General features: G+C 40.2%; 1 protein-coding gene across 1 annotated transcript; it reads left to right on the forward strand.

Annotated features, from left to right (window-relative positions):
- Nucleotides 1–662: 662 nt before the first annotated feature.
- Nucleotides 663–25,440, forward strand: fbl (fibrillarin). Its single transcript, XM_061821072.1, has 9 exons — nt 663–829; nt 1,629–1,730; nt 2,008–2,148; nt 10,750–10,844; nt 10,931–11,101; nt 20,388–20,520; nt 21,230–21,342; nt 21,657–21,802; nt 24,744–25,440. The coding sequence occupies exons 1-9, from the start codon at nt 820–822 to the stop codon at nt 24,766–24,768; spliced, it is 936 nt and encodes a 311-aa protein (XP_061677056.1). The 5' UTR covers nt 663–819; the 3' UTR covers nt 24,769–25,440.
- The last annotated feature ends 209 nt before the right edge of the window (nt 25,441–25,649 follow it).

Genomic DNA, 25,649 nt, shown 5'->3' on the forward strand with positions numbered 1-25,649 from the left:
AGTGAGAGCCAATCACAAGCATCGGCTTAAGAAGGAGGAAGTGAAAAAAAAGTTTTTGCAGCTATTTTTCAAATGTAACGAAAATTGTAATCATGGAAATTGACAAAATTAACTGTAATTTAACTACACATTTACTCTTGGTATTGTTAATATTGGATTAAAATTAGATTAAGTTTGAAAATCCATCCATCCATTTTCTGATCCGTTTATCCTCACAAGGGTTGCAGGAGTGCTGGAGCCTATCCCAGCTGTCATCAGGCAGGAGGCAGGGTACACATTCAACTGGTTGCCACCCAATTGCTGGGCACATGAAGACAGACAACAGCTGCGCTCACAATCACACATAGGGAGAATTTAGAGTCTCCAATTAATGTTGCATGTTTTTGTGATGTGGGAGGAAACTGGAGTGCACGGAGGAAATCCGCGGAGGCACGGGGAGAACATGCAAACTCCACACAGGCGCATCTGGAATTGAACCCGGGACGTCAGAACTGTGAGGCCAACGCTTTCCAGCTGATCCGCTGTGCTGCCCTATTTTTTTTAAATCAAATTACAAAATCCTGTTACATGTTTTTTTCCCCTCATGAGTTTGTAAAAAATAAGAACCACGAGGGGGCGATAACGACTCACAAAGCCAATAAACCAGATATTTAGAAAAACAGAAGAAGAATTTCAGCGACGGAAAAAGTGTTGCTTTTGTTCCGGTGTCGTTGTACAGCACACGTGGCTGAGGTTTACAAGCTCTGCTCGCTGAAGTACTGGGGAAGAAGACGCACAAGGCTTCGGCGTTCATTCGATTCTGTCAACGTATAAAGCAACATGAAGCCAGGTGTGGGAAATTGCATTTTGGAGCTTGATACTATTAGAAATCTGGGTGTAAATGCTGTCCGAACGTGAAGTTACACGTGGCTCTGCGATCCGACAAGCTTACTGAAGGATTAAAAAAAAAATACACAAGATGTTTCAATGCAGTTATTGTTTTTATTTGTAAGCCACGATTCCTTGTACTTGAGAAATTGTACACGATTTTGGGGCCGGTAGGTTGTTAATTATTGCTCCGCCATGATTATGCCGCCACTCACGTGTTGCACTGCTCATCAATACTAGTCGGAACACTCAAATACGCTTGCACGTTATATCTTTACGTTAGTGTTAAAGTTGCAAATGAACAGTACTATGAGGAGCTGTATCTCTTCGTAATAGCGTTGTGGATCGATACAAATGTGTGGTGCCTTTACAATGTGCCGCATTCTCAACTAACTTGGTTACAGAACACACAACCTTGGTGTTGAAGAGATTTTGGTTCTTAATACGTAACTCAAGATGAGAACTGAACCTAAATAGTTTCGATAGAGGTACTTTTGTGACCTGATTTTTATTTCAGAAAGTCAATTAAATTCATGTTATCCATTGCAAAGGCACACATTTAAGAAAAAAAATGTAACAAAAGTTACATCCATTTTCTTATTCATTTATTTTGTCACATGACAATGTGTGTATACAGCACAGTATGTTTTATTTATATGGTCATGTACAAATGTTGCCTTTTGCACTTTTGAAACACGATCCAAATGCAAATACTGTATGTGATTTCTGGTGATATCCCACACTCTCTGCTCCTTATTCAGGGTTTAGTCCCAGAGGGGGTGGTGGCAGAGGAGGCTTTGGTGCACGAGGAGGACGTGGTGGATTTAGTGACCGCGGAGGGCGAGGAGGATTGAGAGGAAGGGGTAAGACTCGAGAAATCTGGAATTTCAAAATGTACATTTTCTGTTCACTAAAATCAATGAATGTAAATGTGAATCCAGAAACTGACGAGTGTAGAATTGTACATATGGTTGTTAAATTTTGACATTCAACCATTTCTTTGGCCTTCTTAGAGGGTAAACTAAAACCTTTGTCAACTGCAAATCTTTTTTCCTTTTTTTTTTTTTTTTTTTTTACAGAAAACAGTGTATATTTTGGTCCTGACAAAATAGACAACAGATATAATTTTGTTTCCCCAAGGTGGATTTAGATCTCCAGATGGCGGAGGATTCAGGGGCCGAGGAGGAGGCAGGGGTACCCCAAGAGGAAGAGGAGGAAGGGGTGGCCGAGGAGGTTTTGGAGCAGGGAAGAGAGTTTTGGTGGAGCCACACAGGCATGAAGGTCATTCTCAGTTTTTTATTTAGGATTAATATTTATGCTACTGGTGTTGATATGAATAGCTGATTTTCCTTGTTAATTTCTCCAATAACCCTGTAAACGTACTCAGTACAGTCATTGGTTCTGGCATGGCTATTGACGGTGTTTAGTTTTGTCTTTATTACAAAGACACAGTGGAGGCCCCGTAGCTCAGTGGTTAGAGCACTGGTTTGGTAAACCAAGGGTTTGTGGGTTCGTATCTCACTGGGACCTCCACTCCCAGAGAAGGGTTGCGTCAGGAAGGGCATCCGGCGTAAAAATTGTGCCAAACATATATGTGCGTTCATCTGAGATGACACGCTGTGGCGACCCCGAAAGGGACAAGCCGAAAGAAACGTACGTACAAAAATAATACAGTACGCCTAGAACAGTTGTCAAATTCACTTTGTTATGCTATGTATGAAGTATCAACTCATAATTACATGCACAATACATTGATTGCTAACTTGTTTTGAAATCACAAGCCTATAAAAACATGATTTTCAACTATTATATTCTTTTTCAAAAGTGGTATGGTAAAAGAATGCGTCCAATGTCTCAACATTATGATAAGAGGATTTTATTTTCACAAGACAAAATTTATGCGCATTATTTGCTTTCATCTACCACAAAACAATGTGATGGATGTGTACAACCAATGTACAGTAATCTCCCGCTATTACAAAAAGATAAGGACCAAGCCTTGCTGAGAATAGCCAGAAAAATGTGAGTAAATCACCCCTCCCCATCCAATATTGTAATTACTTATATTAATAGTTTAAATTGTAAATATACCACAGTGATCTCAAAACAGTTAAATGTAATTTCAAACTCACCATCTTCCTTTCGGCTTGTCCTGTTAGGGGTCGCCACAGCTTGTAATCTTTTTCCTTCTAAAGCTATCTTCTTCATCTTCCTTTCTAATCCCAACTACCCGAATGTCTTTCCTCACAACATCCATCAACCTTCTCTTTGGTCTTCCTCTCGCTCTTTTGCCTGGCATCTCCATCCACAGCACCCTTCTACCAATGTAGTCCCTCTCTTGCCTCTGGACATGTCCAAACCATCGAAGTTTGCTCTCTCGAACCTTGCCTGCGAAACATCCAACTTTGGCTGTCTCTCTAATGAACTCCTTTCTAATCCTATGCAACCTGCTCACTCCAAGCGAGAACCACAGCATCTTCACTTCTGGTACCTCCAGTTCTGCTTCCTGTTGTTTCTTCAGTGCCACCGTCTCTAATCTGTACATCATGGCCGGCCTCACCACTTCACCTCACCCTCACCTCCCCCCAACTGTTCCACCCCGGTTGGACCCGTTTCTTCACTTCCTTACCACACTCACCATTGCTCTGGATTGTTGATCCTAAGTATTTGAAGTCATCCACCCTCTATCTGTTCTCCTTGCAGCCTCATTCTTCCCCCTTCACCCCTCTCATTCATGCACATATATTCTGTTTTACTTCGGCTAATCTTCAATCCTCTCCTTTCCAATGCATGCCTACATCTTTCTAATTGTTCCTCCACCTGCTCCTTGCTTTCACTGCATATCATGATATCATCTGCGAGCATCATGATCCAAGGGGATTCCAGTCTAACCTCACCGGTCACCCTATCCATTACCACAGCAAACAGGAAGGGGCTCAGAGCTGATCCCTGATGCAGTCCCACCTCCACCTTAATTTGTTCTGTCACACCTACGGCACACGTAACCCATTTCTGCTGCCGTCATACATGTCCTGTATTCAGGCATGTGATTTTTCCGTTTATAGGTGGAATTCCGTCTTTTTAAATTGCATAGAGAAAAAATAAATAAATTCTGCAATATTCCGACTATAATCCATGCCAGAATCTACACTTTCTGATCCGACTTTTACAAGCGAGGTGGAAAATTTGATACGTGTTATTGACTGGTCGAATGTTTTCCTCCTGACCAATGATGACCAATTGTTGTATACGAGGCATTTTATGGGGCCATTTGCACGTGGCGGTGCTTGAGAGGAAAGACTCTTCTCGATTGAAAGAAATTGATAGATATGGCAAAAATAAGTTCTAATGGGATTGGATGGAACGAGAAATCGTCGATACAGTCGGAAAGAAGGCACGTGATGTAAGGATACTACTGACCATGGATCAAGAGGTTTCAAGGCATTGGAAGTTCACGCGGAACAACAAAAAGACGTCAAACAACTGGAGGCTAGGAAAACAAACTTTTCTATAGCTGGTACGTTCGGATGTTGTCAACCCAAGGCCAACAAACCTTACGGACTTCATATCTTGTTCACATCCACTACAACCGATATTGAGAGGCAAGATCCACTGAAACAGGGTTGAAGAGGTGAGAGTTCAGAAGCAATTACTTGTAAAAAAGTCTGTATTATTTACTGATAACGAAACATGACATTCAGAATTGTTTTCAAATTCATGCGTTTCAATCATTTACAAAAGCAAGAAATTAAAACGTTTTTGAATGGATATGATATACACGCTGTGAAAGCGTGCTTGCGTGCCATGATGCAAATCTGATTTCAATTTAGGTTCAGTAGTTTACCTAGTTTAATTTGTATTTCAATTTGTAATTTTTGGGGGTAAACGTATGCACCTAAATAATGAATGATCATATTGTGTTCATTTTGAAAACAGAATAGCATTTATTTATAGATGTACTAGATGGATTTCAATCATATTACAATTTATAAAACTTGCACGTTAAAATTGGTGATCATCCTTTGATCATGCTTGCGCCCCCAGCTATTTTTCAGTCTTTTCATTCAGTCAAATCACATGCGTAACATATTTTTCTGCTACCCCAGACTTTCGCATGCAGTACCACAGTTCCACTTTTTGTACTCTGCCTTAGGGTTTCTCTAGATCCACAAAGACACAATGTAGCTCCTTCTGACCTTCTCTGTATTTTTCCACTAGCATCCTCAAGGCAAATAATGCATCTGTGGTACTCTTTCTAAGCATGAAACCATACTGTTTCTCGCAGATACTTCTTTCCTGAGTCTAGCCGCCACTACACTTTCCCAAAACTTCATTGTGTGGCTCATCAACTTTATTCCTCTATTGTTTCCACAGCTCTGAAAATCGCATTTGTTCTTAAAAATGGAAATGAGCACACTTTTCCTCCATTCTTCAGGCATATTCTCGCCTGCCAATATTCTGTTGAATAAGTTGGTCAAAAACTCCGCAGCCACCTCTCCAAATTGCTTGCATACCTCCACAGGTATGTCATCACCTTTCCATTTTTCCTCCTTTTCGAGTGCATTTCTAACTTCCCCCCTACTAATTGTTGCCACTTCCTGGTGCTTCACACTTGCCTCTCCTACTTTTCTTTGTCTCTCACTCACTTCATTCATCAACTTCTCGAAGTATTCTTTCCATCTATTTACACACTACTGACACCAGTCAATCCTTCCCATTTCTATCCTTCTGTCTGGCCAACCTGTAGCGATCCTTTTCTCCTTCTTTTGTGTCCAACCTGTTGTACATGTTGTCCTATGCTTCTGGTTTAGCCTTTTCCACCTCTACCTTTGCCTTACGTAGTGATGAAAGTCCTCCGGAATTCTGGATTTTTAAATTTTCATGAAAATTGCTCCGGAAAATTGAAAAATTGTTAGTTGAAAACATTGAACAAACATGCATTTGAGTTGTTTTGCTTTCGTGAGCGTAGCCATGTTAAGGCACTAACACTGATAACAGTAGCGCCCCTCTCCTCGCATTCTCTCAAGATGTTGCTTATTTTGTGTGGTCTTGACATTAATTTACGTGTACGAAAGCGCATGTTCAGAACTGCTTCACGTCATGCGAGCGCATTTACGTCGAAAGTCAACATCATGAGCCAAAGGAAATTCAGTTGCACCAGGGGTGCTCATTACGTCGATCGCAAGGCAATGTGATGGCGTAAAAAAAAAAAAAAAAAAAAAGTGAGACTATCATCCATATTGTCGCTTGATTCGGGTGTGGCCAATACGTCGAGCGCATGCACATTAAGGCGCATTCTAGCAAGCTGGTCTCCTATTTACAGAAGTCCCCCCGCCAACAATACATCACGATTGCCGACAGGAATGTTTGTTCCAATGTATCGCCAGCTTGTTGCCACGAACGCCGATTATGTTGAACTAAATTTTCAGCATTTTCAAAATATTGCGAGTATAGACGGTTCGTGTTTATTGCTTGACAGGCCGGTGCATTTAGGTTTTCTTCAGAAAGTTTCAGATCAAGAATTTTTAATGAAAATTTTTAAATACCGTTTTATATCACGTTCTACTAATATCAGTTGACATTGGAAATGATCATTTCTGAGTTTTAAATTTTAGTTTTCTAGTTTAGTTTTGTATGTTTGTTTTTAATTTACAGTTATATTAATCCAGTAAGTTATTTTAAGGCCATCCCTAATCATACCCGCAACTTTATCTGCGACCACACCTGTACATTTTTCAAATGTGTGTGTGTGTGTGTGTGTGTGTGTGTGTGTATTTCAAAATATTAAAGGGAACTGATTATACTATTAGTATTACCAGATCTTTATCTAAGATAGTGAGCAATGTGGTCGAGTGTATCAGTACAACACAACGTAACAAGTTTGAGGCTTAAAGTGGGACTGACATCCCTATAAACATTCTAAAATATTGTAATGAAAAATACATATAACAGTATTCACTTCCATGTCTATAGGGGGGGGGGGTGAGCGGAGAGGGCATCATCCATGCACAAAGTTGCGCAATTGACTGTCCCTCGACATCCAAGTGGTCGCCATATTAGTCGCGTCCTCTGTCCTTGACATCATCGTCACTCCCGTCATTGAAAACGCGCAGTGCCTGCTACTATGGAAGCCGAACAACAGAGATATTCGCATTTTTCCGACGCCCCTTCTGAGACCGAAGCTCTTTTCGAAAAGGACAACACCACACAACCGAGGGAAGTTACCGGGGCAATATTACACTGTTTCGATCCCTCAGGGCAATATTACATTATTGTTTCGAGCCATATTCAGATGATATCTGATCACGGCCAAACCGCATCCCATCCGATCCACTTCCGTGGCAGAGATGAGCCATCGTGGCTCATCAAAGCCGGCCGGTGTGGTTAATGAGAGCCAAGCGGTGCTGCTTTTGTCACAGTCGAGCACGCGACTGAGTAACGCATTCTCGGCTGGGTTCTTCAGAGACACCCCTGTCGGAAATCCCGACGCCCAGCCTTCGCAGAAGCTGTGACCGCCGAACGCGGCGCCGCAGCCGGTGTGGCCGAGGTTCGGTGCCTGTGGTGGCATATAAGGAGGAGATGGAGCCGAGCTATGTTGCTTTTAGGGGTATGTTCAAAGTCGCAGCAGTACGCGATGAACACTATCGAGACCTTGTTGGCTGGGCGACGCGCACATCGACACATTTCATACGCGGATCTTTTGCTACGTTATGAGAGAGACCGATTACGTGGTCCGCCCCAAACTATTATTTTTTTTGGAGCTGTATACACACCTGCCTGTCATTTGGAACCCACAAAGCTCTCGTCCACTGCACCCGTGCAATCAATTTTTCACAACGAACAGGGTCTCTTTCAAACTTATGAAGGGTAATTCCATTCTCCCGAGTGTTCAAGCAATGTCCAGCAATGCAATGAGCCGGCATTTTGGCTAACATGAAGGAACAATGAGCTACATTCCCGGAGGTAAAACTAATAGAAACAAACGAGTCCATGAGGGGGCGCCGCTGTCCTTTACGTCATTTCCTTCTCGAAAACGAATCCCTGAAATGATTTTCATGGCGGGAGTTACAAAAACCTGTATACGTCAAAATCATGTTTTGTGGTGAAAAAACACATGGGAACATATTGGCTGTCGGTTTTTCATTAATAATATACCAAAAATCATCCGTTTGATGACACTTGACCTTTAAACGTTAATAGTAATTACTACAGATCAACTTCTTTAACTTGTTTTGCTGTACGGTGTAGAAATTCTAGGATATATTTTCGAGTATATTCTATATCTATAATATGTATAACGTGGGGAAAAGGACAATTTTAGGTGTCTTTTTACTGAACAGTTCACTTAATTCATTTGTCTTTAGATAAACTGGCATATTTTCACATTTTAAGTATATTTTAAATAATCTGGGCTTGGCCCTTGGGGAACTTCTGCCCATTTTTGTTTTGTTGGTCAGGACTTAGAAATTTTACTTTCAATTTTTGTCTGAATTTTGTTCAGATATCGCCAGAATGCACCACATCCATCCATTTTTTTCAAAACTTTCCCCAGACCCCCCGCCACCCCCCCTCGTGCTCATATGTATTTTCAGGCATTTTCACGAAAGTCCATATTCATCTCTAGCCTTACGTCGCATCTCAATGTATTCGTTTCGCCTCTCTTCAGTCCTCTGTTTGAAGAATTTTAGGTGGAAGTCGGACTGCATCAGGGTTCCGCGCTAAGCGCCTTCCTGTTTGCTGTAGTAATGGATAGGCTGACAGATGAGGTAGGACTGGAATCCCCTTGGACCATGATGTTCGCAGATGATATTGTGATCTACAGTGAAAGCAGAGAACAGGCGGAGGAACAATTAGAAAAATGGAGGTACGTACTGGAAAGGAGATGAATGAAGATTAGCCAAAGTAAAACAGAATATATGTGCTGAATTATGGGGTGGGGGGGGAGTAAAGCTCCACGGAGAAAAGATCGCGAGGGTGGACGACTTCAAATACTTGGGGTCAACAATACAGAGCAATGGTGAGTGTGGTAAGGATAAAGTGAAGAAACGGGTCCAAGCGGGATGGAACAGTTAGCGGAAGGTCTCTGGTGTGACAGAAGAGTATCCACTGCAAGAAGGGCAAAGTTTATAAAACAGCGGTGAGGCCGGCCATGATGTACGGATTAGAGAGGGTGGCCCTGAAGAAAGAACAGGAAGCGGAACTTGAGGTAACAGAAATGAAGATACTGAGGTTCTCGCTTGGTGTGAACAGGTTGGATAGGATTAGAAATGAGCTCATTAGAGAGACAGCCAAATTTGGATGTTTTGGAGACAAGGTTAGAGAGAGCAGATTACGATGGTTTGGACGTGCTCAGGGGCGACAGTGAGTATATTGGTAGAAGGATGCTGAGGATGGAGCTACCAGGTAAACGAGTGAGAGGAAGGCCAAAGAAAAGGTTGATGGATGTGGGGGAGCACATAAGGACAGTGGGTGTTAGAGAGGAGGATGTACGAGATAGGCTTAGATGGAAAAAGATGACATGCTGTGGTGAGCCCTTACGGGATAAGCCGAAAGAAGAAGCCATGCTCAGGTCTGATATTCTCTGTTACAATAATGTGTTGGAGTTGTTGGTCTGACATAATTAAATTTTTGTTTTTAGGACACAAAGATTTCAGTGACATCATTGAGGCATTTTTTAAATCAGTTACCCTTCACTGTATGACTTTTTGGCTCTTCCAATTTCCAAGTCACTTGATATGATGGAAGCATTAATCTCTGGATGTTTCGTTTTTTGTAGACTGCATCTGATTTTCTGTCATATTTTTTTCATAGTGACTAACTTATGACTGGGATTCCAGGACAGTGTTTGCGTGGAGTGAGCTCAAATGAAGATTTGGAGCTGTGAAATGCGATAGACGTCTGAAACAAAAGGCAGTGGTTGGGGGTTGCCACCCCTCCAAAAAAATAAAAAAAAAAAGAACTCTCCCGCTCTGGTATAAATGTCCTGTGTTCATTCACATATTTTCCTTCAACTCTGCATCTTTCCTGGCATTTTGAGAGAGAAATGGACAATTATTTTCTCCAAAGATCATCATCCAACTGGGGAACTTCAATCTATTTTCATTGTGTGAAAGCCAAGATTGTGAAAATACCACGCTAACCTTTCCTGCTGTGGTCATGTCACTTTCGTCGGGAGACGCAGCTCTCTTCTCCGTGCCGAGGTCATCCTGCTTTGGGTTAACTCTTCCTTCTCTCGTTGCACAGCTGAGTAGGGTGGGGTGAACAGTAAAGCCACTCTTTTCCGGTCGCCATCCCGCTTTTTTTTTTCTCCTTCTCACCCACCCGATGAGCAGTCCCATCTTACTCTTACAGCGACGTGCGCACGCACAGACATACACTGAGCTTGTTGTCACAATAACGTAACTGTAATAAACTCAAGCAATGCGCGCACACAATTGCCGTAATAAATGCAAGCAATGCTCGCTTGCAACTACTGTAATGAACTCAAGCAAAGCCCATGGGTGCGTGCGCACACTCATAAACAAAACTTCAATATGCTTTCGTGCCTTCACGAGAGCCGCACTAAAGAAGACAAAGAGCCGCATGCGGCTCAAGAGCGCGTGTTGGCCACCCCTGGCTATTTGTGCATTTACATGCACACTTCAGGATTTTCATTTTTGCCTTAGTGCTTTTTAATACTTTTCATAAATGTATTTGGCACATATCAAACTCCTGCTATATCAGCTGTTGCTGTAACGCATCAAACCTTGGAATAGTTTTTGCATTGTAATTGCAGCACCGCTGCAAAATTGTGTTTGCATCCATAAAGTGATTTTCCCCATTGCAAATTCTATAAGACGCTTTTTTAGCTCAATGTTGTTGACAATTGTTTTCCTCCTATAGGAGTGTTTATCTGCAGGGGGAAGGAGGATGCTCTGGTGACCAAGAACATGGTTGTTGGGGAATCTGTTTATGGAGAGAAGAGGATGAGTGTTGAGGTCAGACTGAAGGGCATTGTTCCCACTACTGTTGCAGTATCCTAATCTACGTTACATCTGCATTATTAGTGTTTACTTTTCATTAGGAGGGGGAGACCAAGATTGAATATAGAGCATGGAATCCATTCCGTTCTAAGCTGGCAGCAGCAATTTTAGGAGGAGTTGACCAGATCCACATCAAACCTGGAGCGAAAGTCATGTACCTGGGGGCTGCTTCTGGTACAACAGTGTCTCATGTCTCTGACATTGTTGGTCCGGTGAGTGATACCCCTCCATCACATTGTTGCAACACAAAGATCAATAAATGTTGGTTGAATTATCCACAATAATGAATAGAATGTTCACGTGTCAGTCACATTTGAAAAATGTACGGGTGTGGTCAGTCATGGCCGCAGATAGAAAGTTACGAGTGTGGTCCACGAGTCATGCCTGCAGATAAAGTTGCGGGAGTGATTAGGGATGGAATCCTAAGATCTTAAAATAACTTAGTTGTTATACCAGAGTATGTAGTTGTTGCCTAATACCGTAATCATAATTTCACATTGCACTAAGACAGAGATTTTTAAAGAAGTCTATAGACATTCAATTTCAATACTATTCATATAATCAAATCATTTTATTTCATCATGATGTTATAATCTACTGTAATTTACAGCGGTGTCTGTCAATCCATTGAAAGCTAGCAGTAGATGATCTCTAGCTTCCAAAAGCATGTAGAGGGGGAAAGTTTTCAGCTTCAAGATAATGCGGTACCACGGGTGAAAAGGACTGTTCACTTTTAGATATGTGGACAGGCTGCTAGTCTAACATTAGAATTTAAACCAAGTCAAAGTAAATCACAATCTCATATTTATTATAGATTAGATACTGAAATATTACCCACAGAATATATGTGTGGGAATGAGAGAGGTGGAGGGGGAAGAGTGAGGCTACAGTGAGAAGAGATAGCAAGGGTGGGGGACTTCAAATATTTAGGGTCAACAATCCAGAGCAATGGTGAGTGTGGTAAGGAAGTGAAGAAACGAGTCCAAGCAGGTTGGAACAGCTGGCGGAAGGTGTCTGGTGTATTATGTGACAGAAGTGTCTCTGCTAGGACGAAGGGCAAAGTTTACAAAACAGTGGTGAGGCCGGCCATGATGTATGGATTAGAGACTGTGGCACTGAAGAAACAACAGGAAGCAGAACTGGAGGTAGCAGAAATGAAGATGTTGAGGTTCTCTTTTGGAGTCAGCAGGTTGGATAGATTTAGAAATGAGCTCATTAGAGGGACAGCCAAAGTTGGATATTTTGGAGATAAGATTCGAGAGAGAAGACTTCAATGGTTTGGACATGTTCAGAGGCGAGAGAGTGAGTATATTGGTGGAAGGGTGCTGAGGATGGAGCTGCCAGGCAAAAGAGCGAGAGGAAGACCAAAAAGGTTTATGGATGTGGTGAAGGAAGACATGAGGGCAATTGGGGTTAGAGAGGAAGATGCAGAAGATAGGCTAAGATGGAAAAAGATGACACACTGTGGCGATCCCTAACGGCACAAGCCGAAAGGAAAAGAAGAAGATACTGAAATATTACCTGTGTTATATCCCAGAAATGTTTTCAGTGTAACTGAATTTCCTTTGGCAAGGCTCATGGTGTTGCCGACTTTCAAAGTAAATGCACTCACATTACGTGAAGCAGCTTGGAACATATGCTTTTGGCATCACTTCCGAACTTTCACATGTCAAGACCAATGTTCCTTCTAATTTTTTACGCCTGAGCAAACACACTAAGGCCATGAGTGCCCGCTTTGACCAATGTGAGCAACATTAGACGTATGCACTGTAGTCAAATCAGTGTCATCCATTGGAGTTACATGGCTCATTCAAAGATTCATATTACAGAATTTACATTCCCATCAGAACATTTTAAGAACAATTGTCTTTTTGCAAACTTAAAATGAAAATGTCAACAAACAAAAAATACAATGACTACTAAACCAAGTCAACTATGAACTATAAATGTGAAAGGTCACTTGCAACTTTGTTTCATTTTTTTTTTTTTAACCCACAATCATATCCCTGTCTGTTTTTCTTGGTGTAAAACTGAATTATTGCTTGCAGAGTATCTTTAGCAATGCACGTTGAAAGCTGAATGATGCTCCCAAACAGTTTTAAGCTTATATTATGTTCCCTTTTATATTTAAAATACAGAGTTAGGTTTTTGTGCATTGTATTGTCTGTGCTTTCATCCTCGATCAGGCTGTGCCAAGGTGGAATTTTAACATTATACACCATCTCATCCTGTACTTTCTACTTTGGCTTCAACCAGACTTTTTTTTTTTTTTTTCTCTCTGAGAAAATCTCGTCCAGTTTCGCCACTTTTTCTTCTATTATTCACATTACCCCGATTCATTGAAGCAACAGCACTTTTTTTAAAAAAAATACTTTTACCAGTATTATCAAGAGTAAACACAAGCAGCATGTCTAAATCTGTTTGCTCTATGTTGCCCAGACTGTGTGGGTGGATGATGTTTGTAATTATGAGCGTACCCCTTTAAGAGCCAAAGTGGGGCAGGAGTCGGGTAAGCTAGCAGGAGACCGTGTTCCTTGTTCCTTGTTTAAAAAAAAAAAAAAAAGTCAGGCTGTGGTTCACTGCGCTGGATTGGTTATGTGCGCAGAGAATGTCTATGTATTTCTACTCATAACAAATTTTATGCCCGTGATTTTTCGTGCTCGACTTCAGATTTGCGATGGTGTGCGGGCGGAATTGCAGCCGTCAAATCGCAGTGACTGACGTGTTTTGCTCTTTGTGTAAAAAACGCTATAAGTATTAACATGAAGTGATTTCTTAGCATTTTTTTTTTACATGAAAACATCTGTCATGTAATTAATTACTCAGGATTTAAGTAGGACTCCTAAGGCGAGCTGCACACACAATGACACAGCCGAATACCGCTGAGCGATTATGGCAAAATAATAATTGCTATTATTTTGATCAATATTGTAATCACAATTGTTCTTTTTTTATGGAATGCCACTATTTTTGTTACACTACTTTTCAACAAACATATTTTTCATTGTAAAATAAAACGCTAAAAATAAACAATGGCTAATATTTACTCAAGGATTTTAAAGGTCCACTGTCATAAAATGCACGATTTTTAGTATGTTATCAGTGAAAAAATGGCAGCTGGTATGGACCCATCCGTTTTTCACCACAAAACATGATTTTTACGTATATGGGTTTTTGTAAATCCCGCCATGAAAATCCTCTCGAGGGATTTGTTTTCGAGAAGAAGCAGGAAGTGACGTACAGGATAGTAGCGCACTCAAGCGGGCTCGTATGTTTTTATTAGTTTAACCTGCGGGAAGGTAGCTCTTTGTTCCTTTGTGTTAGTCAAAATGTCGGCTGGTTGTATTGCTGGATATTGCCTGAACACTTGGGAGGATGGATTTGCTCTTCATACTTACAAAAGACCCATTGCGTCATGAAAAATTGATTGCACGGGTGCAAACCATGAGAGCTTTGTGGGTTCCAAATGACAGGTAGGTGTGTATATAGCTACAAAAAAAAAATTGTTGGGATGGAGACGTAATTTGTAAATCAGGGTTGTTAAATTGTCGATGTGCCACCCCAGCCAAAGTTGTGATCGGCGGTTAGGGTGGCTCGTCGCAGCACTAGTCCGCAGTGGCTCATCTCTGCCGCGAAGTTGGATCGGATGGGGAGGCAGTTTGGCCCCGTGTGTCGTTGTCGCTCGCGGCTGCGGGCGGCATTGTTTAACGCCGCTGCAAAAGTGGATCGGATGGGGAGGTGGTTTAGCCACGCCATCGTCGTCGTTTGCGGACGTTGGTGTTTATCACCGTTGCGAGGTGGATCAGACGGGGTGGCAGTTTGGCCGCGGAGGTGGATTGGACGGGGAGGTGGTTTGGCTGCCTTGTCATTGGTCGCGGGTGTCATCGTCATAGTTCGTGGCCGCGAGACACTGTTGTTCGTCACCCGCAAGGTGGTCGTTTGGCTGCATGCAGTTTGGCCATGATCCGCATATCATCTAAATATGGCTCGAAATGATAGGGTAATATTACCCCGGTCACTTCACTCAGTTGTGAGATGTTCTACAAAAAGAGCTTCTGTGTCAGAAGGGGTGTGGGAAAAATCCTAATAACTCTGTTGTTAGTCTCCCATAATTGGTGACACAGTGTGTTTTCTATGGCGAATGTTCCAGTGTGACGCCACGGACAGAAGATGTAGCCAATATGGCTACCACTTGAATGTCGAATGAGACTTCCGCAACTTGCGTATGGATGACGCGCTCTCCGCTCATATTTACTTTTTCGTATAGACATTGAAGTGAATAATGTTATGTATTTTTCATGTTTATAGGCATGACACTTGACCTTTACATGTACCAACAGGTAATAAATTATGCTGTTACAGAATGCAATCACCATTTCCACGCCTCCATATTGCCAGTCAAAAAGAGCTGCTCGACAGTGTAGGGGGAGATTGAACCGGAGCAGAATATTCACAATGCCCAAGACTTGTGCTGTTGGTTGTTACAACAGACAAGACATATTCAAAGAGGTCATTCTATAGAATACCAGCTGAAAAGACGGGAAAAGATTGATGGATTTCGGCAATTAAACGCGATGGATGGTGCACAACCAAATACAGACGACTGTGTAGCGATCACCTAATTTCAGGTAGTAATTGTTCTTCTCAATCTCAAATTCCCATGAAGTATTTATAATGCTAAGTTGGGTTATTTGAGAACAATGTGTCAAAAAAAAAATTGTCTTCTCCAACGTACACAGATGCGTGTTGCGGCCACACATTGGACTTTAGTAAACCTCTCCCTGACAGATGTTTAATTTTTTTTAATTTCTCTGGAGAAATTGGTCGAGAGAATCAGAGGTTTTGTCCAGCATTTTTGTCATTTTTTTTTTTTTTAACATTCTCCAGATGGTTGAACAGATTAGTTGCTACCTTGCAGGGGTGACAACTCTCTTGGGCTCTTTAACATTTGACTGTTTACCGTCTTTCCTTGAATCAAAACATGTATATAAAATGGATGTTGTGCCCTTTTCAAGGCATTAGCCCAGGGTTTGGCAGCCCAAAATCAGGCACAAATGAATAGGCTACGATTGCATGTACTGTAATTTCGCAAGTATAATGCATCCTGAAGTACAGTATAATGTGCACCCCCAAAGTTGACCTAAAAAAAATCAGGAAAACCCTTGTAACAATCTACAATGCGCACCACCAATTTGCTGCTACCCATATGTTCAAAATATTGGGAATTATCTGTATTTATATTTTGTTAGGTTTGTACATGAATTGTTTTTCAAAAAACCTATCCGTACAACAATCAATTATTGATAATCATTGTGCACGTGCTGATGTAGCCGTAATATAATCTCGGGACAGGCAAAGGGCATGCTTGTCCTGGTCCCTGTAATTGTCAGAACAGAATCCCTCAACCAACTAAAATAAATGCTCAATGATGGCATAACATTTTATTAATACCCTTGATAATGCATATTACAGTCTTAAATATTGAACACTGTTTGACGTAAACATTTTTTGCATTAAATATTTGTGCATAGTGCAGTTTATCCTCTACGTTACACATCCTTGGCCAATACTTCAAAAGCAACATCTCCAATCTGAAAAACATCCATCGTAGCTACCTTTGGTGACTTGGTCCAGTTCTAGTGCCTCCTGAATTCATAAACAGTGATCCTATTTTGATCCCACAGCATGTCATCCTCTGTGCCATCCATGGCGTTCGTGGGGAAACATTTTCTGAATCCCAAGAGTTATGGTTCCGCAGCGCAGCCTCTCACCCACCTGACGCCATAGCTTTCTTATGGCGGCAGGTGGCTATCAAAACAACCTGACCTCAAACTATGTAGAAACGAGGGTAATGACACAAAAAAAAGCGAGCATTTCAATTGTGTGCACTCTCCTGTCTTATTTATATATTTATTTTTTAATGTGCCAATGAAGATAGTCCATAGTTTGAGCTCACATTGCTTCGAGAGCAACCTGAAGCCATTGAGGCAAGCTATCGTAGTTTCGGACTGCCGCGCTACTTCCGGGTTGCCAGCGTCATTGGCACGAGTCATGACAAATTTCTTTTAAAAGCAGCTGCAAAACTAGCCGTTGTAGTTGTCTTTTTTTTTTTTTTTTTTGGTTTAAGTTCAAACAAACTCACGGGCAGTAGTTTCTAATCTTTAGTCTAGTATCATCAAACATGCTACGCTAGCTATCGTAAAATGCAAGCTCCCAGAGGACGTCAGAGAGTTCAGGTTGGGGGCACTCATTACTGTAATAAATATAAATGTGTAACATAAGACATCGAATATCATCGAAATGTATGTATACCTTTTTTTTAACCACTATGTACCTGTATACAACTATACAATGTGATTATTTTTTTATTTTTATCCATATCTAAATATAATGCCCTCTTAACTTTTTGAAAATATTTTTTGAAAAATTTGCGCATTATTTTTGAGATATGATAAATGAGTCTGCAATTAAAACGTAACCTTCTTTAATCATAAAATAGCAGCCTTTTGAAAAAGTAAAGTATATAAAATACAAACAATACGATTTAAGTTTAATTTCTATGCATAATCCGCTTTAGTTTGCGGCAAATTCTAAGTAACTCAGTGCAAGGTAAAAAGAAATATCCTCTTTTGTCACGCACAGTACAAACCAGCCATCCTCTAAACTGAGCAACAAGACACAATGTCCCTCTATCATTCCAAACATATACTTCCAAAAGAAAACGCTTTATAAAAATTGGGAATTATCTGTATTTATATTTTTTATATTTTTATATGTTATATTTTTAAAAAGATTGCTGTGCGCATGGTTACCTTTTTAAAGTCATGACCCATGAAAAGTGTCATATTTGCATCTTTATGTGAGGAAATTGGCGTGGAACATAAAGCCTGATTGTTTTGTACGGGGGTCTGGTGGTTCTCTTGTAGCAAGGTACTGGCTCGTGTTTCTGACAAATGAGAGGTCCGATTACGCAAAATAGCTTGCAATTGATGAATGTTATGCATACCTGGCTTACATGTTTCAACATCTGAATGAAATGAACACACGTATGCAAGGCTGAAATGAAAACCTGCTTATAAGCACAGATACATGGATTCCGCTCAAAGCTGCAACTCTGGAAACAACGTGGAAAATGAAAATCTTAATGTTCATACCTGCCAAGCAATGGCAAAATGTCCACACAGCAGTATTCTGTGAGATAATAGTGAAACATAAACATTTGGAGTTGCCATTTTTCGTCAGCCTCCATTCAATTCCTTGGCTGGGTTAGAGACCCATACAGTTCAGCGTCAGTTGGTGGAAAGGACATAACTGAACAGGAGGAACTAACTAAACTAAGACAAGATATTGTAACTAAGCTTTGCTGATATACCTTTGAACAGTTTTTGGTTGGCAACTGTTCTGTCACACAGTTATTTTGATATTGTTCCCATTTTCCACTACATAATTTCTGTGAAGTGACCTTTTCAAGCCTGACTACTATAAAAAGTAAAACCTTAGACACACCTGTTGAGGAAAAGCTTTGTATATGTTTTTCATTGATTCCTGTCAGAATATCAGCTCTTTTTGTATAAACAGGCTCATGTGTCACAGTGAGTGAGTAAAATATGATTATTAAATGTTTTTTTTTTATTCACTATGCTATGGTGAGAACGACTGTATACTGTTCATACAGGTGGCAGAAATTCATTTTTACATTTTCTGCTGGTGGTGTTTCATGGGATTTTTTTGGAATAGTAAAAAGGGTGCCTTGGCTCAAAGTTTAAAAAAAAAAAAAAAAAAAAAAAAAGACTGATTCAACCTATCAGGCACTCCCTAACATGACCTGATTATCTGGGCTTCCCCGTGTTCTTTAAAGTCATGGTACTTTTTGTGTATGTATACTTTTGACCTAGAAGAAAATGGTTCTCAAAGAAATTAATTAATATGCCATTTAACAAAAATATTTTGGTGGTCCTGACTGACCTGAAACATGAGGTTAAGTCTGATTTGACTTCAGACAGTGAGACAAAAAAAATGAAATACGTTTTTGTACAATATTTGTAAACTTATGGCTTCATGTGTACAAGTGATGAGTAAATGGTATGTCGTGAAGCAGTGGCATACTTAATTGTCGACGCAACATGTTGGTGCTTTATGTGTTGCTTCATTGTGACATCTGGTGGACTTAGAAAATAATTGCAGGCTGGGTGGATCATGTGGGTGTATTTAATCACTGGAGAGAGTGGACATGATTAATTTAAATGCTTACTGAATGAATGAGAGGTGGGTGTATCTCAATTGATTTGAATGCAACTTAAAAAAGACTATATATAATATTCCAAATGCATAATTTTTAAGAAACTTTTTGTTGCAAGAAAGTATAAATGAAAATCTTTTGTGCGCAAATTATTTCCAACATTGTTGTGCTTGTGGACATTGGAGTGCCTATGGACTTGTTTATAAGGGGACAAGATGGGGTTACACATTCTGAGTGAGAGACGTTTTTGGAGCATGTTGGGTTTAGGAGATCTTGATTCTTAGACACCAGTTCACTTGCTTTGGAGAACTTTTTTTTTTTCACATGGTAAGGAAGAAGAGGCCGGACATAATCTCTTTGCCATCTTGTAAAGGTGCAAATTATAATATCCCAGCATGACAAAAGAATCTTGCTTTCCCGTTGAAGATTTGCGTCTGACAAGTAAAATTATTTTAAAAAAGAAAAAAAAAAGTGGACCGGTGTTGCCCAAATGAATGAGAAGTTCTGTTACCTGTGATAAGTAGCTGATTCTGAACAAAAGATGTAGCTCTTGTAGTGCACATTTAGTCAGTGAAATTTATACACAGAAGTACATACGTATTTCACCATGGGGGATGGGTGGGGTGTGAGGGAAAGCACTGTGTCCCTTGGCATCTTTGAGCAATTGACACGGCATCGATCCATATCACAGTGAATGGTTTTAGTGATAATTACAACATAGCTGACTCGATGACTGGTGTATTGCCAGAATCTTAGTTCTCATGTCAAGCTCTGTAGTCTGGACATTGAAGTACTTTTATTTGCATATAATAGCTCTTCAGAGAAGAGCGACATTTCATCTACATCGGAGTTTTTCAGAATATGATCAGCTTGAATGAAAAGGACAAAGTGGAAACGAGAATCATTATCCTTATTTGTGTTGTCAAATGAAAATACTCCCAGACTGCAGAAACTTTCCTTTTTCTTGATGGCTCCATTGTAACCACAAAGTGACACAAATTGAAAATATGGATAGAAAAATATCAATTGAATTTTCCTCCTCCGTTTGGCATGAATGCAGATGTGCCCCAAGTTTCACATATATACATATTTAGGCATTTTTGCGCGACCAATTACGTAGCTGTCAGTCATGTGACTTTTTGTTAAAAGTGACGTACGCACAGACACGAGGTTCCTCAATGAGCTCGACACATGGCCCGATGCACTGGTGTTGCTGGAGTCATCACTTCAATATAACCATACAACATATTGTGTTTCAGGAAGGGCTGGTATATGCAGTTGAATTTTCTCACAGGTCAGGTCGGGATCTTCTTAATGTGGCTAAGAAACGCACCAACATTATTCCCATCATTGAAGATGCTCGTCACCCACACAAATACAGAATGTTGGTTGGTAAGTACACTTTGCTATCTCGCTATTAACCTGTATATAACCTAAAGACATTTGTCTGTAAGTATATTTTTTATTTTTTTGTTCAAGATTTTGTCAACTAACAATTTTCCTTTCAACAACCCCCCCCCCCCTCCCTCACCTTACCATTTTTATGTCTATAAAATGTTTGGGATTTTACTCAAGTTGCCACCCTCTTGCTGTCTGCACTTTGGTAGACTATTCCATTGCTTTCACACTACACCCTCATTGATAGCATGTAGTTTTGTATCACGAAAAAAAATAAAATAAAGTACCGTAATTTCTGCCCTATAAGCCGCAACTTTTTTCACATGCTTTCAACCCTGCGGGTTATGCGGTGATGCAGCTAATTTGTGCATTTTTTTCTAATGCCCGCAAGGGGGCACTCGAGAGGAAAAGGTAAGAGTGAGACCGGTGGAATATCTGTGCCAAGGAATTGACTTTTATTGGTATTTTTTATTTATTTATTTATTTATTTATTACCCGGCCTGTTAACGCTGCGCTAGCGTTAGCACTGTGGTAGCGTGTTGCTGCTGTGTTACTGTTGCGTCTCAGTGATTTAGGTGTTTTTTTTTTTTTTTAACCCGCCTTGTTAGTGCTGTGCTACCGTGTAACTGCTGTGGCTGCTTTTTTTTTTTTTTTTTTTAAACCAGTATGTTTTTTTTTTCTTTTACGGTGTGTTCCTTTTTAGGGATGGTGGATGTAATTTTTGCAGATGTAGCCCAGCCAGACCAGACTAGAATCGTTGCTTTGAATGCTCACAACTTCCTGAAGAATGGAGGACACTTTGTTATCTCCATTAAGGTACACTGATAACCGCCTACAGTTATTAACTTCTCAACATTGAATATTGTTGTTTGTAATAGATAAAAGATAGAAAACCCTTTCCTGTCATGTGTGTTGTGGACTGGTAGAAATGTGTGAAGTTGGGTACAATTTTTAAACTACGTGCATTTGCAAGGCTTTTCTTGCTAACAATTACTGGTTAAATGTGGGTGATGCTGACTTTTTCAGGAGGCTGTGCCTGATGAAATTCTAAGGTCTTTGGAGTTTTAAGTTAACAGTAGAATGTCAAACCACCCTGATACTTGGACTTTTTTCAACTTTATGCAAAACAGGCTAACTGTATAGACTCAACTGCTGCTCCAGAGGCTGTGTTTGCCTCAGAAGTGAAAAAGATGACTTCAGAGAATATGAAACCACAGGAACAGCTCACACTGGAGCCCTATGAAAGAGACCATGCTGTGGTGGTGGGCATCTACAGGTACATGACCAGCATACTGCTTCTCTCTCAAGTACTTTGCATATGGAGGGCCAATCAACATCATTACAGACATTTTCTTGGCAACTGAGTTTATCACCGCCATCTGGTGGACCAATCAAGTATAATATTCTCATCAAGTATGAATATCAAATGAATATTTTGCTATATAGATGTTTTATACAGTATTTCCTGGTCTATCGTTATGGTTGCTTTTCACTTCACCCTAATGCTGGCTGTGCGGCTAACACCAGTCTGGATTTACCAATGCGTAGCCTTTAGCAGTCACTCACATTTAAAGAGCGCTTTTGTGCCCGCGCGCCATCATACTTCTAAATCTGCACAGTCGAGCACGAAAAATCACACCCGTAAAATAGATCTTGAAAGACGTCGCTTATTTTAGGTTGTCTTGACATTAATTTGTGTTTATTTCATAAATGTTAACAAAACAAGCCTGCTCCTAAACAATCAGTATTCACCCGGAAACAGGAAATGCAAGTTAACCGTGCTGAGCATGTTTGGAAGTTAGGCCAAAAGCGCATGTTCGGAGCTTCTTCACGTACTGCGAGCGCATTTACGTTGAAAGTCATCAGCATCACAAGCCTCGCCAAAGGAAATTCAGTTACACTGAAAACATTTCTAGGATATAACACAGGTAATGTTTCAGTATCTAACTATAATAAGTATGAGACTATTTACTTTGACTTGATCTAAATTCTAACGTTAGACTAGTCTGTCCATATATCTAAATGCGAATGGTCATTTTCCCCTGTGGTACTGCGTTATCTTGAAGTTGAAAATGTTTCCCTTCTACATGCTTTATGAAGAAATAATCATCTACTGCTAGCTTTCATCAATGAATTGACAATAGATACCACTGTAAATCACGCTAGATTATAACAATACATCACAATTGCCAACAGGAATGTTTGTTACAATGTATCGCTAGCTTATTGCCACTAACGCCGATTATGTTGAACTAAACTTTCAGCATTTTCAAAACATTGCGGGTACAGACCGTTCGCGTTTATTCCTTGACAAGCCAGTGCATTTAACTTTACTTCTGATAAAGTTTGTCAGATCAAGAATTTTTATTGATGAAAAAATTTAAATACGGTTTTATATCACATTTTACTAATAGTAAGTTTCTTTCAGCTTGTCCCTTTCGGGGTCGCCACAGCGTGTCATCTCAGATGAACGCACATATATATTTGGCACAATTTTTACGCCGGATGCCCTTCCTGACGCAACCCTTCTCAGGGAGTGGAGGCCCCAGTGGGATACGAACCCACAACCCCTGGTTTACCAAACCAGTGCTCTAACCACTGAGCTACAGGGCCTCTTATATCACATTTTACTAATATCAGCTGAAATTAGAAATGATCATTTCTGAGTTTGGAATTTTTTTTTTTCCATTTTAGTTATTTTATTTTTAATTTACACTTATGTTATATTAATCCAGTAAGTTATTTTAAGGTCTTAAGATTCCATCCCTAATCACACCCGCAACTTTATCTGCAAGCATGACTGACCACACCTGTACATTTTTCAAACGTGAGTGACTGGTTTTAGCGCTTTAGCTTGAACATGGTGTTTCCATTGGTTGAACGTAACTGCTCTTTACACAGCTTAACTGCCAAGTCATGGGCAGAGAAACTCCCTGACACAAAACACTAGTTTAAAGTTTTCTAGTCTTAAGAGGAATTGCCTGGTGTAAACCATGCCTTTGGAGAAAGTTCAGCACTGTTGCTACACGCCACAAGGATGGCCATCCCAATGACGTAGAATAAAAACTGGATTGCACACTCTGCATCCATCATTGGTTCCGTCATGGTCAACAGGCTCTGACTTCCAGTTAGGGCAAAAAGTATGGTAAACATACACACATTGTTCTGGAAAACGATGCGATAAATACATAATTAATTATGAAGGTTAAGATGAAACACACTTACCGGGAAAAAGTTACTTGTTTGCGACTTCCTGCACGGTTTTGACAGCCAACACAAAAGCTAAACCTAACGTATTCCAATTAAACTTGATATGTTTCACAATTTACAATTATAAGGATGTCAAAGGACGTCAACTTTCACGTGAAATAGTACCTAAAGCAGGGGTCACAAACGGTTAGGGTTAGGGTGACCGGTAGCCTGCGAGGACCATATAAGGTCCCCGAGAGGTATGTTCTAAAAATACCATAGGCCACAAATTGTTACTATTATTTGTGCTTTAAATTCTGAATCTGACTTGCTTGTATGAATTTTTTTTTAATACTTGTAATGTCATTTACTACAGTAAATTGAAACAAAATTTTATGTGCGTGTAATGAACTGAGTCTGAAATTTGCCGCCAACAGGTCACTTAGCCCTTCATACGATAGGTGCTCACGAAGTAGTCCTCAGCCTAAAAAAGGTTGCTGAGCCAATGTTTTGCCATGACCAGAAGTTGAAGCCGAATTACCACGTGAAAGGGGGACCTGTTGCGCAGTCCAGTTTTTATTCTACGTCATTGGGCCATTCTGTAAAGATGAAGGGAAGACCACTGCATGGAATGCTCAATGAGTCAATTGTCAATTAGTGTCAGTTTAAGACATGCGAATATCTCTTTTAAAACCGTAAACAAGAATGGATCCCATCATAGGACATCAGGGAGGAAGCCACTTGTCCTCCTCAAAAAAATATCTGAAGTTAAGAGTGCCTAGATGCTGCCGAGTACTATTTGATTGTGTGGTATTAAACTGTTTTGCTGTTTGTAGGATCTTTGGGTAATTCTAAAGGGTGAACATATTTTTTTTACAACTATAGATACTATTTGAGAACAAGTCCTCAACCACAGAAATAGCAACTTGTATATGCCACTTTATTACTGCTACAAAAGCTCAGGGGCATTGCCAAATTATATCTGAATTGACCATTTTTTTCATGTTTCATTTTCTACCCTTCCTCAGACCTCCACCAAAAGAGAAGAAATGAGACTCGATGGAACCCAGGGGCAACTCGTCCATGTTCAACCACCATCTGCTTATTTACACATCTCTGTTTTGGCTGCTTATGTGACTGCACAACCACTCAGCTTTCTATCGGGACACACATTACAAAACATTTGGGGCCAGTACAGTTTGGTGGTCAGCTGGTGCAAAATTGGTTTATCTTAATTGAGCTCTTTCCCTCATGTGACAAGCACGTGTGAGTGTGAAAAGTCCATTTCTGCTTTGTTTGATGTTGAAAAGCTAGCTTTGAGTTGACCGTTTTGATTTCAAAGTTGAGTTTCATGTGCGAACATTTCTTTTTTTTTTTTTTTTTTTTTAGGATTTTGTACCTTTTTGTCAATATAATTTTTTTTTCTTTGTCCTTTGCTTCTGATCCCAGAGAATTTACAGCAACTGATTTATATTACCAAGTTAAAGGATTTAACTGTCTAGATGGCCTTTTAAGTGAAGTACTTTTGAACTTTTATAATTTAAACATGACCCATAATGGTGGTGCAGCCATAACTGTCCCCATTAAGTTAATTTTAAGAAAATTTCATCGCAGGTCTTATCAGTTGACTAGTAATAAAGTAATTTAGAGAGGGGTTAATTGCTTAACAATGTTCAATTTGTCAATATCTGATGAAAGCTCGTTTAGGTTACATTTTACCATGTAAATAAAACTTGCTTTTGAAGTAATAGAATGTTGTGTAGTTTACCGAATTGAAGTTGAGAGGCTCGGTCTGCGGGGGTACAGAAGACATGCCCTAATGACCTAGTCATCTCCATGACAAGAAGCTTGAAGGCCACAAGTATTTTGGGACGAAATGACCACCGACATGGATGACGTGTTGATTGGTTTTAAATTTCAAATTCGAGAAAGAA

This window comes from Syngnathoides biaculeatus, chromosome 5, assembly GCF_019802595.1.
Source record: "Syngnathoides biaculeatus isolate LvHL_M chromosome 5, ASM1980259v1, whole genome shotgun sequence".
In the NCBI taxonomy this organism is placed as follows: Eukaryota; Metazoa; Chordata; class Actinopteri; order Syngnathiformes; family Syngnathidae; genus Syngnathoides; species Syngnathoides biaculeatus.